This window comes from Topomyia yanbarensis, chromosome 2, assembly GCF_030247195.1.
Source record: "Topomyia yanbarensis strain Yona2022 chromosome 2, ASM3024719v1, whole genome shotgun sequence".
Classification (NCBI taxonomy): domain Eukaryota; kingdom Metazoa; phylum Arthropoda; class Insecta; order Diptera; family Culicidae; genus Topomyia; species Topomyia yanbarensis.
In genome coordinates this window covers 368,752,475-368,770,778 of record NC_080671.1, presented here as the reverse complement: position 1 = coordinate 368,770,778, position 18,304 = coordinate 368,752,475, and the positions used below count along the sequence as shown (strand labels likewise).

General features: G+C 39.5%; 1 protein-coding gene across 13 annotated transcripts in view; it reads left to right on the top strand.

Annotated features, from left to right (window-relative positions):
- The window catches only part of LOC131684476 (uncharacterized), a 231,462-nt gene that overhangs the window by 163,223 nt on the left and 49,935 nt on the right, over positions 1 to 18,304 (top strand). For 5 of the 13 annotated variants that reach the window (XM_058967399.1, XM_058967392.1, XM_058967389.1 and 2 more), the window contains one exon: positions 13,232 to 13,661. In XM_058967399.1, the coding sequence (XP_058823382.1) occupies positions 13,586 to 13,661 (76 nt within the window). In that variant the 5' untranslated portion in view covers positions 13,232 to 13,585. Of the gene's footprint in view, positions 1 to 12,374; positions 12,650 to 13,231; positions 13,662 to 18,304 lie in introns of all 13 variants that reach the window. The other 8 variants (XM_058967401.1, XM_058967396.1, XM_058967398.1 and 5 more) reach the window with 3 other exon arrangements.

Here is an 18,304-nt window from a genome sequence, read left to right as displayed (position 1 = left end):
ATACAGATATAAAATGACAGAACAAATTTTAAACAGCATTCCATTTTTGTTATTTTTGAAGAGTTTCACAAAATGTTATTTGACGTGTAATTTAAGAACACAAATGAGTATTTTTGATACAAAATGTCTTCAAGTGTTTAAAAAATTGAGGGGAAAGCTTAACCCATTATATCCTAGCGTATGAAATTTCATACGCAGAATTATCCATCGTTTAACGCGTATTTACTGCAGAATTTTGGCATCTAACTGCTTTATTATTGCACTAATGGGATTATTGCACCTCATATTTCATTGTGAAACAAGACAACTGCCATTTTTTATAATTTTGTTTACATTTTTGAACCGTGTATAGTTGGGGCAAATGGCGGCTGAAAAGTAAGCAATACATTTAATTGAATTTTATTGTTGGAATTCGTGCTAATAATTCCATTATGTGACAAAACGTTCCTACAGGTATAAAAGAAGTGTTATCCATCAGAAAATCCGAAGAAATATGTCAAACAACTTAAAATTTGTTGTTTTTATTCAAGCGTACCAAATTTTTTGCAGGAGATATTTTCATTCTCAAAACCATTTTAAGCGGTGATTTTATTTTTCCCATAATCTTTGATACATTTTTTGGTGGAATTGAAGCTATCACTACATTTGGCTCACTTTTTGAAACCCCTGGGTTATAATGGGTTAACGAAAGTTGCCAACGGATTGATGCCGTAACCCAGTAAAGTTCAGCCGGAACTGAATTGGAATTCTGGCTGGTTCCAGTTCGTATTTCGGCTCCAATGACACAACCGATTCTAACTAGAATCGGTTGTGTCAGTGGAGCTGGAATGCAAACTTGCACCAGCCGGAATTCCAGTTCATTTCCGGCTGAACTTAACTGGGAACCAGTGTAAAATTACTTAAATGCCATCTACAATCAGAAGTGGGACAGTTCACATGTTCATTGCCCAAAGCGTAATTTTGTTATTTTTATTGGATCCACTACTTCGAAAATGAAGTACCGTTCGTCTCCATTAAAAATGATTGAAGTAACGCAACAAACTTCTCCATGAATCTCTGTCGTACCGCCACTATAAGGATGTTGAGATTGATGTCAATTCGCTTCGAGGTAAGCAGTACAAAGGTTCAACTATACTATTTACAATATAATTATTCTAATATATTATATATAATCCCATCTAGAAAGAACTTTTAAAACCCGGTCTCATCAATGGTATCATCGTTAAATCACATCGCATTGGCATCTTTCAAATCGGAATCCACGTTTTTCCACCTAATCTCAAGGGCAAAAACCAACAACCTAAAAGTAGAAAATCATTTACTCTAGGTCTCATTCCCTTCAAATCGGCTACTCTATTACATGGTTGATTTCATGGCAAAGCTCCATTCACCCCGAATAAACGCTCGTCAACGCCCACCCCCTACGGACCTATTGCCCTCCTTGGCTCAACTGGAATATTTATAAGATAATTCGTGACATTGAAGCTGCTGATTACATCTTTTCGTCTTTTGTTCCACGACATTTAACCCCCGCCATGTCACCGCCCGTGCGAAACCTACAAAACAGCAAACCCGCGATGACTCAGCAACAGCGCCGACCTCTTTCTTCATTCCCCCCAGAAATGCTGTTATCGCAAACACAGCGAAAAAATAAGACATCCGATAAAGAAGTCCTGTAGAACGGCATTGTATCCGAAGAAGATGGAAGGAGGTTTTTGCTCGCCTATCTGAAAAGGAGCGTAATTGGCCACTTGTGAATAGTGTTAGTAATGTTTCCCGAATAGTGCTGTAGCAGAATACCGGATGAATGGAATGTACGACATTTATTTTACGGGGATGTTTCGGAAACACTTTCGTATTCATCAGGTGAAATACAAATGTTAATAGAATCGCAAATTGGTATTCTTTTGCACACCTTGGTTTTAAGGTGACGCCTAACCTAGGACATGGCGTTTCATTGAAAATAACCAACTTTCTGTAGATTTTCTTAACTTAAATTAAGTTTATTTTAAATTTTTTTGCGAATTTATTTGACCAACAAATTTACGAAAAACAAATTAGAACAAAAGTTATGGCACGAGTTCTTCGAACTGCTCGTTTATTTACATACAGCTAGCAAATGTTTCGACATTGCTCCGATTCACAGCACTAATGAGGATGAATGATCGTAATAGGTTGTGGAGCTGCCTAATGGTACAGCGTCTAAACCTTATAGTACATGTAGTTCCTAAGCACATTTGTTAAAAACGCTGTAATTAAGGTGAAAACTCCAATATGGTAATACCAGTAGTTCAAGAACACTGCCTTTAGAACATTTCAAATACGATAACTATTTAATATAAATTGTGCTTCCGTTTACTGACTTGACAACATATTCCGACATACTGTATCTCACATGAGCAGGTCATTTTGGATGTATTAATCGAAAGGTTCTTTATTAAGTTAGACAGTATATTGTAGCCCTTACTCATTCTGCTGGCTCAGCAACATCCACTGCGCCCAAAGCACTAAAAAAACCTCAGAGGATAATTAGATGGATAAAAGATGTAATCGTAAACCACCAGACCCTTCTATATTCGATTCTGGCTTTTATCTGATCAGCCAGCGGCCGACAACATTCTCACTTGAGAGCTATTTTGGGGTGCTATTTCGGTGTTACGTCTTTTTGTGTATGGATTTGCGGAAGATAATCGCCTGTAAGCGTTGAGGGAGCAGTTATGCGGAAAGGTTTTGCGATAGTGATCTGAATGGCAAACAGGGCTGAAACATGAATAATAAGCAAAGTGACCAGGTAAAGCACACGATATTTCTGTGTGTATCTTCGCGACGGATGATGATCAAGGGGTTACACCATTGAATATTTTAAAGAAAATCGAACAAAATTTTACTGACGACAAACTTGCTTTAGTATTAAAAATGACATGCCAAAACTGGAAGACATTAAAAATATCTAAATGTACAAATTTTCAAGAAGAAAAATCTCTGAAATATGCGTATTTGATTCATTTGATTCATTTGATTCATTTGATTCATTTGATTCATTTGATTCATTTGATTCATTTGATTCATTTGATTCATTTGATTCATTTGATTCATTTGATTCATTTGATTCATTTGATTCATTTGATTCATTTGATTCATTTGATTCATTTGATTCATTTGATTGAATTCATTTGATTCATTTAATTCATTTGATTCATTTGATTCATTTGATTCATTTGATTCATTTGATTCATTTGATTCATTTGATTTATTTGATTTATTTGATTCATTTGATTCATTTGATTCATTTGATTCATTTGATTCATTTGATTCATTTGATTCATTTGATTCATTTGATTCATTTGATTCATTTGATTCATTTGATTCATTTGATTCATTTGATTCATTTGATTCATTTGATTCATTTGATTCATTTGATTCATTTGATTCATTTGATTGAATTCATTTGATTCATTTAATTCATTTGATTCATTTAATTCATTTGATTCATTTGATTCATTTGTTTTTTTTTGGATTTATTGGATTTATTTGATTCATTTGATTTATTTGATTCATTTGATTCATTTGATTCATTTGATTCATTTGTTTTATTTGATTCATTTGATTTGTTTTATTCATTTTTTCAATTGTCATTTCTCTTATATATTTCATTCAATTTGTTACTTTGAGTCAATTTAATTTGTTCTATTACTTTATAACTATTTTAAATATTGCCAAATTTTATATGTAATGAGCTAATCTAATTTGATTTTTTTTATTAATTTGATTTATACTATGTTTTTTATTAATTTGATTTATATTAATCATTCTATTCATTTTGTTGAAATTTGTTCAATTTGAAAACTTTTTTTCCATTTTCGCTTTATTTTTTATTTTGTTCGTTTTATTGATTTTATATAATTTATTCAGTTTATTCGAGGTTTTATTCGTGCAGGACTAGAAGCTGTAGATAATTTGAACATGGTCGTCTCAAATCTCTCGAGTTGTATTGAAAATCATTTTCCGGCCAATTATGGTTCTGTAACTCAAAGAGGGCTGTTTGTCAAACCGAAAACCGAAACGATGTCGCGAGAATAATGCTAAAATTCGCGCCACTGCAGCCGCTGTCTGTGGTACTAGAGCCATTCAGCGGGAAATCAGAACAGTTGCGGATGAGCGGGAGCAGTTTTGGGTCTATTTGAGCCGTCTTGACCCGAGCCATACAGTGGAGGAAATGGTTGCCATGACCAAGAATGCCATGGAATAAGCGATGCACCCAAAACAATTTAGTTGGTCAAGAAGGACACCGATCTCACGAAACTCAACTTCGTTTCTTTCCGAGTTGAGCTTCCGAGCGAACTAAAGGACACTGCACTCAAAGCGTCTCCTTGGCCGACTGGAGTACTCGTTCGGGAATTTAATTTCGACCAGCCAAAGCAGGATAGATTTCGCTAATGGGATACCGGGAGCACAGCAGCTTGTATTATGGAAGCCCTCGATCCCCCCGCCACATTCCAGCTACTGCAGCCAACGTCCTATGTCCGGGAGTGGAGAAAGGGTCTTCCAAACTTCCCTCTGCGACAAGTACCCATCCTTTCTGAATAATTCAAGCGCTGAAATGTTTCCCGATTCCAGTTCCCCGTTAATTGTACCGTATCAGCACCAGATGCCGTTCTTTCTGCCTGCGAACCACAGCTGTTTACGAGAGACACCTAGTCCAGCTGCATTGCATACATCCCACGTAATGTTGTCTCTTCGGTCACAGGGACGCACACTTGCCGCCAGCCGTGAGGAAGCCCAGCAGCCGTCCCGGTCCTGTGGTGGAGATAGGCCGAGGGCTCTTCCGCAAACCTACCTCAGGCAAGCACAACGCATCTGTGAGCTCTTCCTTGCCTCAAAGCTCTTCGATTTCCAGCATTGGTCAAAACGACGGGCAAAACTGCTGCTATACTACCAAAATGTTGGTGGTATTAATTCAATCGTTGAGCAATACCGTCTTGCAGTCTCCGATAAGAGTTTTGACATCATTGTCTTCGTCGAAACATGGTTGAATGATGACACGCTTTCCAGTCAGGTGTTCGGTACTGAATACGAGGTGTTTCGCTGTGACCGGAGCCCTAGCAACAGCTGAAAATTCACCGGAGGCGGCGTATTAGTAGCGGTTAAAACCAGCTTGAAAGCAAGAATCGTCGTGAACACTTCTTGGGTTTGTCTAGAGTAGGTTTGGACGATATTTGAGCTTGGCGACCATAAGTTGTGCTTGTGTGCTTTGTATGTTCCACCCGACCGCGCTAGTGATACCGAATACGTTGAAGCACATTGCAGCTCACTTTTACTATCCTCGAAGATGCTAACGCTGTTGATGAGATCATGGTACGAGGAGATTTTAATCTTCCTAGTATTTCATGGAAATCTTCCCGTAATGGATTTCTTTATCCGGATTCTGACCATTCCGTTCTCCACCCATGTGTAGTGAGGCTACTTGACAGCTATAGCTCAGCCACGTTACTACAAATCAATCCTATTGCCAATGAGAATAGCCGCCATCTCGATCTTTGTTTTGTCAGCGATCAGGTTTCCGCCACATCAATAGTGACAGCTCCCTCTCCCCTAGTAAAACCAGTGGCACATTATCCTCCACTGATCGCCACGATTGATAGCTCTGTGGTGCATGACTTCGATATATTACCGTTTTATGTCTCCTACAATTTCCGTAAAGCTGGTCATCGCAGTATCGCAGACCTTCTTTCCACCATCGATTGGGAAAATATTCTGGACCCCGAATATGTCGAAACCGCAGTTCAAATCTTTTCAAACGTTATGGTGTACGCTATTGACGGGCACGTTCCAAAGCAAGTTCACCATCGACAAACCGGCCCTTCATGGCAAACGAGTACACTGCGACGGCTGAAGTCTATAAAGACACATTCCAGCGTTAGGGGACAACGTTTGCACGCATCATGCAACTGTTAACAGCTCGTCGTTTGAAAAATCCTACGGTTTACGCTCAAAAAACTTAATTGAATACTTTAAAAGTCCTAACATAACGTTAATGTTATGGGTTTGATGTTTTTCAGGTTGTCCTTTCATTCTGAGAGGTGAAAATGTCGCGTTAGGGGACAACAGCGCAAAAAATTGATGTTCCAACCTACACTTGTATTTATCAAAAAACCTGCTCTGTCTCAAACTTTAGAGCATCTATTTGTTCTAGAAATTTGATCATCGATAGTCACAGAACAATACTGTATACTTAGATTTTCGAGTTCTTAGGAAATTTTTTTCACGACCGCTACGAACACTGCGTTAGGGGACAACACCAAAATGAACACAAACAGTCGCATATGAAGTGTTGTCCCCTAACGCGACTGAAGTATTTGTTGAAGCTCAAACAAAGCGATGTATATTACCTCTAAACCTGCAAATAACTCAAAATAAAGATTTGAAACGTTAAATCAGATGTATTTCTAGTTTCACCTTCATGTGTTTTATTAAGAAATCAAATTAATATGAAATGAGAACAGGACACACCGCATACCATAGTGTGGCGCGGTATAGAAGAGATTATAGACCACAATCGCCACTTTCTAATGGATTGAAAAAGGTGGTTTGAAGTAGTTTTGGTAAGTTTAATATATTATTGACATCAGTGGCGGATTCAGGGGGAGGGTCTTGGGGGTCCGGACCCCCCCCCCCAAAATTTTTAACATCTTGAGAATTTTCAAAAAAGGTTCTTTTTTAAATTCATTCTAAGTTCAAAAGCTTTGCAAACCAGATTCGATTACCAAAACTGAGTTTAATTAAATGAGGGTATTACATATTACGTACTGTACAATGAACATTTTAAAGTCGAAATTTTGGACCACCTCCGAATTTTTTTCTGGATCCGCTCCTGATTGACATAGGAAAATATATGAAATAAAATTAACTGTTTCTTAGGGTGACTCATTTTTTTATTTTGTTCACCATCTAAGTTTTTTCCATGTAAGTTTGGTGCACTGACTTTGTTTTTTGACCTTATAAGATCTTGAAAATAAAATTGACTGGTGATTAGGGCAGATAAAATACGTCATAGGGTTGTTCAATATTTATTTTTTTGTTACGTTACAAATACACAAATGTGACTCTGAAGCAATTCAACAAAGGAAAGACTGTCAAACGATTATACTCAGTCGAGCAGTTATTATATTTACATATTGTATATAATGTTGTCGAGAAATACGTGTAATACGGTAGAAAAAAATTTCGAAAGAGAATATCGCCCTTCCAGTTCATCCTCTGGAGTTTGCACAACTGTTTCTGCTCATAGATCTGCAAGTAGACACTTATTAGTGATGATTACGGAAAATAATCAAAATGTAGCCGTTTTACGCAATTTTTGGAAAAGAAGGTTAAGATCCAGCTTTTTGAAAATTTTGATATATTAGAGTACAAAAAAATCGTTAAGAAATTTCATACAATTGCGGTCTTATGGCTCAGATGGCTGGCTTGTCATTGAATTATCTAAATAATAGAAAACTGGAGAATTTCGTAAAATTGTATCTATTATTAGCGAATTCTAAAAAATGCGGTTCCTCAGGATAACAATTTGAATTTAAAGTGCTATAAAACATCAAAAAACTGCATACAACTACGATGTTTGGTTCATGTTGAAGAAAATCTATCCCGAAAAGACAAACCGGGCTAGTTCCAAGTGGTCAATAATTATCCCGCTAATTTGAAAGAATGTGACGACGAGTGAGTGTTATTCCCTATGACCAAATTCTTCCGCGCGCTCTCATGCTTATTTGGTATTCTAATGCGTTCCATTCTATATCTTTGAAATCACTTCGAACTCTGTTCTGAAACCATTGATATATCTTTAGACAGTTTATTTACTGATATATGATATAAAAAACTTGATAATTTTTCGATATTATAAGGCCTCCCCCTTAATGGAACCCCCCCCCCCCCTCCTCTCCCAGCCCCTGAGACCACCCATGACACTACATGGCTGCGGTATTGCTGAAATAGGTTGGTTATATCTTTTATGTCCATATACTGTTCTGTAGGCTTTCAAAGTAACTCTGCAGAAGGATTTATCGTATTGCAACGGAAAGCGTTAGGAGACAACACTTCAGTGCACCCCTCTGAAAGAACGATTCCAAAGCTTGTTATATACAAATAGCATATTTTTAGAAAGGTATTGATGAGTACTAATAGATTCTGAAAAGATTTCATAGATAGCGTGCTTTGCTTTCGTGAAAAATTGAAAAACCATGATATTTGCGTTAGGGGACAACGCAAAAATGGTCAATTTTTGCCCCCCTTTTATCCGACGATCAATTCACTCAATAAATTCGCGTCCGAAGATAAAATCTTTGTACAATGTGTGAACAATAAAATGGAATTTAAGCTTATTCCAAATAAATTTTGTTACAAACCTGTCGGTGTGGTACGGAAAAATCAATTCAATTATTAAAAACGAGTCATAAATGTATTACCGGTTTTCATCGACGACCGTCATAAAATTCTTTTAAAAAAATCTTATATATCTATGATTTGGGAGCCTATACCAACATATTTTAGAACAACTTTTACTTATATTAGCAGATTTATTTTTATGAGGTAAGCGATACAAGTGCGTGGAATGTGCTGCTCTGCGGAGGTTTACCAAGTATCGCACAATATCACTCAACCACGTCAGTCTCAAACATGCGTACAAACGAGTCAGTCAACACTGTTTCTATCGATATCAGCAAAATATTCAGCGTAATCTCAAGTCGCATCCTAAACGTTTCTGGAAATATGTGAACGAGCAGCGCAAGGAATCAGGACTGCCGTCGTCTATGACTTTCAATGGGAACATAGCTACCACATCTCGAGATATATGTGCACTTTTTTCGGAAAAATTCGCGAATGTATTCACAGATGAGGCCCTAACTATTGAGCAAATCGAACTCGCTGCTAGCAGAGCTCCACTTGTGGGTCACACTGGGTGCTATCGATTTTAATGCAACGATGATTACCAGAGCTTCGTCTCGACTTAAATCATCTTTCAATCCGGGACCCGACGGGTTTTGGTTGCTCCGCTTCTTCAGATCTTTAGAGCATCTATTACTAGAAGTATTTTTCCATCTTGCTGGAAATCAGCGAACATGTTCCCAGTTCATAAAAAGGGCAATAAGTGAGACGTCAATAATTACCGTGGGATAACTTCATTGAGTGCTGTCTCAACGTTGTTCGAGCTGTTGATTATGGAACCTCTTCAGGCTCACTGTAAGCAGTACCTAAGTGACGATCAACATGGCTTCACGTCCGGGCGGTCAACTGCATCTAACCTGTTATGCTTAACATCCTATATAACAGAGAGTATGGAACGTCGCGCTCAAACTGACGTCGTTTACACCGACTTATCTGCCGCTTTTGAGAAACTAAACCACGATATCACAATAGCAAAAATGGAGAGATTTGGAATAAATGGTAGTATTCTGCAGTGGTTTCGATCTTACCCCACAGACCGAGAGATAGCGGTTGTCATAGGAGAACGCCAGGGCCCTATATTCACTTCTACGTCAGGAATACCTCAAGAAAGCCACTTGGGACCGTTGATGTTTCTGATATACTTCAATGATGTACATCTAATTCTGAAGACTCCCCGATTGTCCTTCGCGGATGATCTCAAGATTTTTCGCATAATTCGTACAATTGAAGATTGCAGATTTCTCGAACAGCAGCTTCAAGCCTTTGCTGACTGGTGTACCATGAACCGCATGAAGTGCTCGGTAATATCATTTTCACGAAAAAAGGATTCGATCTATTTTAAGTACCGTCTTCTAGAAACAGAAATCGAACGCGTCAGTCACGTGAAAGACCTGGGAGTGATTCTGGATTCTCAACTTACGTTCAAACAACACGTCTCCTATGCAGTCGGTAGAGCGTCTCGAGCGCTAGGATGCAACTTCAGGATAGCCAAAAATTTTACATACGTTTATTGCCTCAAATCGCTGTACTGCGCTTTATCCCGATCAATCCTAGAATATTGCCCTGAAGTGTGGAGCTCAAACTACAATAACGGCGTTGAGAGAATTGAAAGCGTACAGCGTCGCTTTTTACGTTTCGCACTCCGTAGATTGCCGTGGAGAGATCCTGTCCGATTTCCTAGCTATGAAAGATTACCGGTGTCAGCTGATTCAACTGGAACCCCTTTATGTTCGAAGGAATACAGCAAGAGTTTTGTTCATCGCCAACACTTTGCAAGGTCATATAGACGCCCCAGCTATACTGGAACAAGTTAATATATACGTCGCATTACGAACATTACGCAACAACATTATGCTTCGATTACCGTTCAGACGCACTAATTATAGTATGCATGGGGCCATCACTGGTCTACAAAGGATTTTCAACCAGGTTGCCTCAGCTTTCGATTTCAACGTGTCTAGACAAACTCTGCGTCAGCGATTTTCTAGACTTTTTAATCGATTTTTTAACCACATTTGACTTTTTTACCGTTTTTGTGAATTATTGTATGATCACTATTTTTGTATATGACTTGAATGTTAGTAATAAGTTTATTATTACGATCAACACCATTGCAATGGTTCATTCATTGCATACGAGATTACGAATTTCGGATGTGGATGTACAAGTTTTAACGTTATGTTCTCATGTGCAAGAACAGACCAAAACTAATAGTCAGTGCTACGATGCGCAAGAGCATGAGCTCAAATCTGGGTTTCACTCGTTACTTTTTGCATTAATCGTGAAATCGTTCAAGTGTCATGCCTCCACGCGAGTCTATGTCTATTGATGACATTTGGTCCTTAGATCGGCGACGACTGGGTGCTATCAGCCTTCTGCCGATAGTAGCAGAATGAGAGGGTGCGAACAGATCCAGTCGAGAAAACATTGCATTAAAAATGAATAGTTGATCGAAAATTATCCCCAATAAGACTTTAATCTGATAGTTTCGATGATCATGTATCAATACGTACTGAAAATTTTCCGCGTCTGTTTCTATGAACCTAGTTTCAAGCTCCGTTATAGCTAACAAGCCGTTATTATCGCTCGTATGCTTGTATTCCGCAAGCAATCCGATATAGAAAATAAGAAATACTTTCCTTGATTTATAATGTATAATGTGTTATCGGTAGTTTTCAACCCAATTAGTATATAGTAGAGAAGAAGTAGCGAATTCTGTCTAAATACTGTTGCAATAGATAGTGATCCGGCCCATTACGCAGAGAAGATCAACTTTTCTAAGCAATACTCCCACGGTCGGCTGTGTGGAGTTCAAATTGCTTTTGTTTAGGGAACACAGGATTCTCTCGGTTGCCGGCTGCCCAGAGTTTAAAAAGAATCAAAAACTAAACAAGATCTTTTCTTTTTCGAGTGAACGTGTACTCGAAAATCAAATAAACTACTACCTAATAAATCATGCTTAGAGGTTGCATCGCTTGTTTGGAGCGAATCCTAGACCTTATACCCTTCCAAACCACTAACGCAGCAAAAGCTATGGAAGAGTCTGATGAGTCGTCTACCTTTCGTTAAGTAGGTGGAGCATCAACACTTCTTGTCCATCTTATCCTTTATCCTTCCCTGTGAACGATGGAGATGGGGGTGGCCGGCAATGATGGCTATCATGCTGTGGAGGTTTTAATATGGGTTGGATTGGTATGAATTCCTACTTACCACTTCCTAAGCAACTCTTATTAGATAATCAGCAGTCAAACATGATGAAGTCAGTGTGCAATCCGCCAAAATCATCATCACAATGCAATGCAACGCAACGCAACGTAATCGTGAAATCGTTCAAGTGTTTATATATTATCCACTTCATAAACATCTGATAGAATGGTGGGATGGATTCGGTATTTTCGTAATCTGTCCGTGCGAGGCTTCTGTTTCTTGCATTACATGTAAGGAAGCTTCTTGCAATTTTTGCACATTAACAGAACGCTTGCAATTTGAGCTATCGATCCTTGCGTTAATGAAAGTTGTTCCATATAACCACATAACAATTTTTGGACCAAATAGTGCAATAAAAAAAATAATTCAGTTCAGCATAAAAAAACCTTTTATTTTCTGCTGAAATTTTATTGAATTTATCAGTATTCTACACAAAAAACCAGAGTTTCATACAAATGTCACAGTAAGATAAATTACATAATAGTCACGTTAGCTGACAGTTAAAACACCATCCAATATGCGGAGGACATTTATTGCAATAAATGAGGATGTGGCTCCTATCTTCTGTAGCTAGTGTAGCGATTTATCATTTCAATTGCAATTTGTCCCCATTAGATACCGCAAACTTGCAGAACCATTTCCCCTTCTATTTCTACGTACAAAATGCCACGTCGAAGTCCTATTTCATTCTAGCTCACTGTTCTCCCTATTTTTTCCGCTTTCAGAGATTTCGCCCAAGAAGACTTCAGACTACAGAGCAAGGACCATTCATCATTGAACGAGGACGACGCCATCCAGGAAGAGGCCAATGCAGGAGGAAATGCAGAACGACCTTTAGCGACTAATTCTATTTCACGATTATCGAACATTGCCGTGCGATCAGAGAACACTTTGCCAGTTGGTGCTGAAGAACGAGATAATTCTCAGTGGGAAAGGAATAACACATAAATTGTTATTGGCTTACTGATTGTGCTGCTCATGTTGGAACGTTGTGCTATGGGTACTTTCAATTCATATGGCTTCTGAGGGGTTTTGCTATAACAAACATGTCAGTTAATTTGGTGGAAAATGGGCTGAGAAAATTCCTTCATAAATCAAGTTTGTGTATGTCAACAGCATGGTTTCAAACGGATCATTTGGTATTCGAAAAATAGTGCGCGCCATCTCTTGAAATGTTTCGGAGTTTGGCAAAGATAACAAAACTGGAATTGATTAATATTTTCCACTGTACAGCATTGGATGCATGTTCCTATTGTCATTTCATCCATAAGAAATTGTTTGCGCCCAAGACAATGTTCACTTCACTCAAAAATGAAGGTATTAGATTATCAGGGTAGATGGCAGTGGTGATTATTAGTTTTGAAGCAAGAAGATTGAGTTATGCTGGTTGTGCACAATCCATCGATTGTAGGCCAAGTAATTTTCGTAATAGTGTGCTAATATTTTCAGTACAAAATATCACATGAATTTGATGAAACTAGAAGATTAACTTGGCTAGAAATTGACAAATTTAAGTATATATCTTCTTTCAAAACCCCAACAAAAAACTAGGCTAATCCCGCTTTGCTATCTTTGCCACCAGTTCAAGTTCAAATATATGCTCTGGAAAACTTTTCGCTTGGTTAAGGAACGATTAGCAGCTGTGCCGGAGTAGTGCGGCGGTGCCCTTCGGGAAGTGCAAATATACCTACCCACTCTATCTTAATTAGACAAATAAAGGCGACCCCAAGCAGAAACTCGAGACGGGGAAGAAATTCAATTTAATTTCGGTCGGCAATACAAGTGGTGAAGTTACCGTGGTGGGCACGGAGATGGATACCACACCCGTATAGTGTTTATGGACGGGAAAACATTGTGTAAAGTGAACGTGCGAAAACGGTATCAGCGTTGAGGAATTATACAAGTGCTACTTCTCTAGTAGCGGTACCAAAAAAGAATGTGTATAGGAGAGCAACATATCAACTACCTGCCAGCAATATTGTTCACCAGTTTGGTGCTTCTAACTAAAAGTGGTAAGTTGATTAGTTGTACTGATCTTTAATTGTATTACAGTGTTGAATAAAACAACAATTCCATCCTATAAACTATTCAAATTTCGCCATTTTATATTTTAAAGGAAATTATATTTTAATATCGAGAAATTAAGCACCAAAAATTAACTCAGCAAAATGCATTACTACGAAAAATGAATTCCATCAAATATTAAACCAGTTTAAAAATTCTATTATCAGTATTTGGTAGTAAAGCCATCGTCTTAATACTTTTCTGATTCTTCTAGACCTTGATTATACTAAAGTGTTACTACCAACAACTGAAATGGCCTTTTATGCTTCTTGTATTTTTTTCTAATATTCTTGCTTGTTTCGTGGCATTCCACGGGATTAAGATTCGAACATTTATTGCTCACTTCATTACATCGATGTTATGATCATTCAACCATTTTTTCAGGGTCCGATCCCAAGTACCGATTGAAGTTTTGTAGCACACTACAAGTGCAATCTAAGTTTTATGAGAGGCCAGTGGCGTATCCAGAAATTAGGTCGGCGGGGGGGGGGGGGGGTTGGTAAAAATATCGTTGATTTTTCGAAAATGCTTAAATTTCATGTAAGTTTGATAAATTATTGAAAGTTCAGAAACAAAATTAGTCAAACAGATACCATTTATAGTTTTTTCTTTACAAAAATAAAAAGTACACTTTTCAGGTGAAATAAATGCGAAAAATTTTTAAACGATCAAGATCATTTAATTTCGAAAGCATCAACTTTGGACTTTTAACAACCTCGAAGAAGCTGTTCAACATAAAAAAGCACATCTTTTGATGTAATAATATTGGTAAATCTTCTAGAAGTAATTATGGAGAAAAAACTTTTGAAAAATAGTAAGAGACTTAGTGTCTTCATCAAAGTTGTTGATAATGTTATTTTAAACAACTTTGTTGAAAATATTAAGGCTACATGAATGCAGTATATCGAGATATAAGACGATATTTAACAAATTTTCTTACAGCCAGTTCATAACAATAATTTATTTTTCTGTAAGTTTTAAAGAATACCTTCAATAGAATGTGAATTATTTTGTTTATACACAGCAGATAAGATTTATTAATTACAATAATATCAGAATACCCTGTTTTAATTGTTTTCTTTCTCATATCGTTGATGTTGTGCTATCTTATAACAAGCGCCATTTTGCACATTTCAAGAAACACGATTTGTAAAGCTTGAGATTGAATATCTTGAAACTTATAAATGGTAGAAACAATTCAGAGAAGAATGCCGCTCTGCCTCGCCATCTAGGAAAAGCACCTACACTGCGGAACCGACCCCTCCTCTTGGTTCGGGAACTGATACTAGTGGGAGCTTGCGAGAGGAGCTAACAACCATCAAACCATCGGCCTGGGCATAAAGGTTGAAGTCGTATTGACCTACATCTCGCTCAACACTGAACTGATCGCTGTTGCCAGGAGAATCTCGACCCCCATCAGCTGCTCCATCGTATGTATCTACCTCTCACAGGGGGTCACTAATATAAGAAATCAACTAATCAGCCTAATCAATCAGATCCCAGCCCCTTTCGTCATTCTGGGATACTTCAACGCACACTACTCGACCTGGGGCTCAGATAAGTGCTGCCACCGAGGCAACGAAATCGTCCAACTCATCGAAGAAGTCGATGCCGTGATACTTAATGACGGCAGCCCTATTTTCATCCGCGGTATCACCGCCTCTGCCGTCGACATCACCTTTGCTTCCAGCTCCATTGCAGGGTTATGTGGCTGATACACGGCCAACGACACGGCTGGGAGCGACCACTTCCCCATCGAGTACACACCAACCACTCCCCACCTAAAACCATCAGGCGCAGACGCTGGCTGTACGACAAAGCCGATTGGGACGCCTACGACGCATCGATACAATCCCAACTCGACCGAGACCGCACGTACACGCCAATCAAACTCTCGGAAATAATTGTCAACGCAGCTGAAGAAAGTATCCCCCGAACCAGTGGTGCACCACCACACCGAGCCGTACACTGGTGGAATCCGGAAGTTGACGCCGCCATCAAAGCGCGCCGGAAAGCACTCCGCACCCTACAAAAACATCACCCATCACCCCCTCCGTGACCAAAGAGCGGATAACTTTAGGACGCTCAGGAACGCCGCAAGGAAAACAATCCAAGCGGCTAAGGAAACAAGCTGGAACAACTTCGTGGACGGAATTCATCCGGACTCCCCAACTACGGAGCTGTGGAGACGGGTCAACGCGCTCAGCGGAAAACGCCGACAAAACGGCTAATCCCTAGCAGTCAACGACATCACCATCATAGACCCTGGAGAAATCACGGACAGGATAGGATGCTATTTCAAATCGTTATCCGCCGACGAAGCCCTACCAGCAGCATTCGTCCAACGAATAAGAAAACTCCAATCCGCATCTACTACCTTCATGACGGACTCCACAGCCATCTACAATAAACCCTTCACGGGATCTGAACTCGCCGTCGCTCTCAGAACTGCACGAGGGAAGTCCGACGGCCCCGACAGGGTGGGTTATCGGATGCTTCGGTATCCCCCCAGAGGTAAAAGGGCTCTTTTATCATTCAACACAACTTGGGAAGGAGGGTCCTTCCCAGAGAAATGGAAATTGGCCCATGTGGTCCCATCCCCAAAAAGTGCCAGGGCGATCGTACCCCTAGTGACTTCAGACCAATCAGTCTGTTATCATGCACATCGAAGATCCTGGAGAGGACAGTTAACCGACGACTGACCACGTGGCTGGAAGACCATAAACTTCTCGACCAATGCCAATTTGCCTTCCGGAAGGGACTCGGTACTGGAGCCCACCTAGGCTCCCTCGGTGAAATACTGGACAAAGCCAGATCTGAAAACTTCCACGTCGACATCGCCATTCTCGCCGTGGCAAAAGCCTACAACACCCTCTGGCGCAAAGGTGTACTACAAGAATTAAAGCGATTGGGCATACAGGGAAACCTCGGTGTGTTCATTCAAAACTATCTAACCAACCGCCGCTTCCGGGTCTGCATACGCGGCACGTTAAGCTCTCTCCGGCAGAGGAGCCCGAACTTGTCTCTCAGCCGATACCCCAACAGTGGACATATTAAGGGAATTCAACACGAGTGTAAAGCACGGATTCACTAACCACTGGCGGAGATTCCGAGGTCGTACGCAAAAGGTCAAGGACTCAACTGACATCTGGACCGACCGATGAAGTCAGAGAGAACAGAAAATACTTTCCCGACTTCGCGTGGGGCACACCCGTGTGACCCACACCCACATCGTGTCCAACGTACCTCCACCAGAATGCGCTTCATGTAACACCCGGCTCACCGTCGAGCACCTGCTCTGCAATGGCCGGGAGCTGGATTACCTACGGCAACAGCACGACCTAACCGGGTCAATACGAGATATCCTGTCCAACGACCCGGCTCGGGAGGAGGCACTCATCCTATTCCTGAAGGACGCCAATCTGTTCTACCGAATATAAACAAAGCACGAACAAGTGAGCGCGGGTCCCCCACCACACTCCCAGGAGCCGTGGGGAGGTCCCCCGCGAGCCACTGCGCCTAATCACGACCAGCCCGCACAAAGATTCCGAGAACGACACTCAAATGAACATCGCCAATGGGCCCTCTGCCACACTACCTCGGCGTCGGAGAGGATGCCTGTGGCACGTCTACGGCACGTCTATGGCACACACCACACAGTGCCGAAAATATGGTCTGGACACCGTAGCTGAATCCACCCAATTGTGATTCCTTCGCCAAACCCCATGAGGTGGCCTCCCGCGGCCCAAACCAACTCAGCACTTGCTGACCTCACTGCTAGTAAAACATTAAAATAATTCCAAACATACAAAATCGAAATGGAATCCTTGCGTTTTGCATATATTTTTTTTAATTTTTGATCTCATTGGCGAATGACCATTAGGTTAAAACCCAAATAAATAAACAAAAAAATCAGAGACCATAATTGATGCTTCTATCTTTTGTGTATTAATCTCTCAAATATTACGAAGATCGGTTGACCATATTGAGAGTGTTTGCCAAAAATTTAATGCACTCACACATGTCATAGGTGTGTAGTGATGACAAAACATGTATGACGTATCATAATCGTGCATGAAAAATTTTCTATGCAAGTAAAGCATCAATTATTTACTTTTAATCATGTTTTTTGTATGATTTGGTCTATAAACAATCGATGAGATGCACTTTGAAGGAAATTAGACGGAGAATCTATATTTCGAGTAAAAAACTAAAACTGTATTTTTCTCATTCTTCGTTTATTTTTATTTTAAAAATGCTTATGCTATTGTGTTTCTCAGACATTTTTACACAGAAAAACAACTAAAACATCAATATAAATTGAGCCAATCCCAAGACATTTGTCATTTGAAGCAAAAAGCTCACCATTTTGCAGCACGTTTATCGCTATGTTCAGTAACGAAGTAGAATGTAAAAATTATGAAAACGCCATTTTATAGAGATTTTTCAGTCTAGTAATGTGGCATATCTAACTCAGTTTACCTTAAAATTGGACTTGTCATAAAATAGCACAACAGCGACGATGTAGTCTAATATATTTCGACATTCTGAATACACGGAGTATTCATGTCTTCAACAAAACTAGTAATGG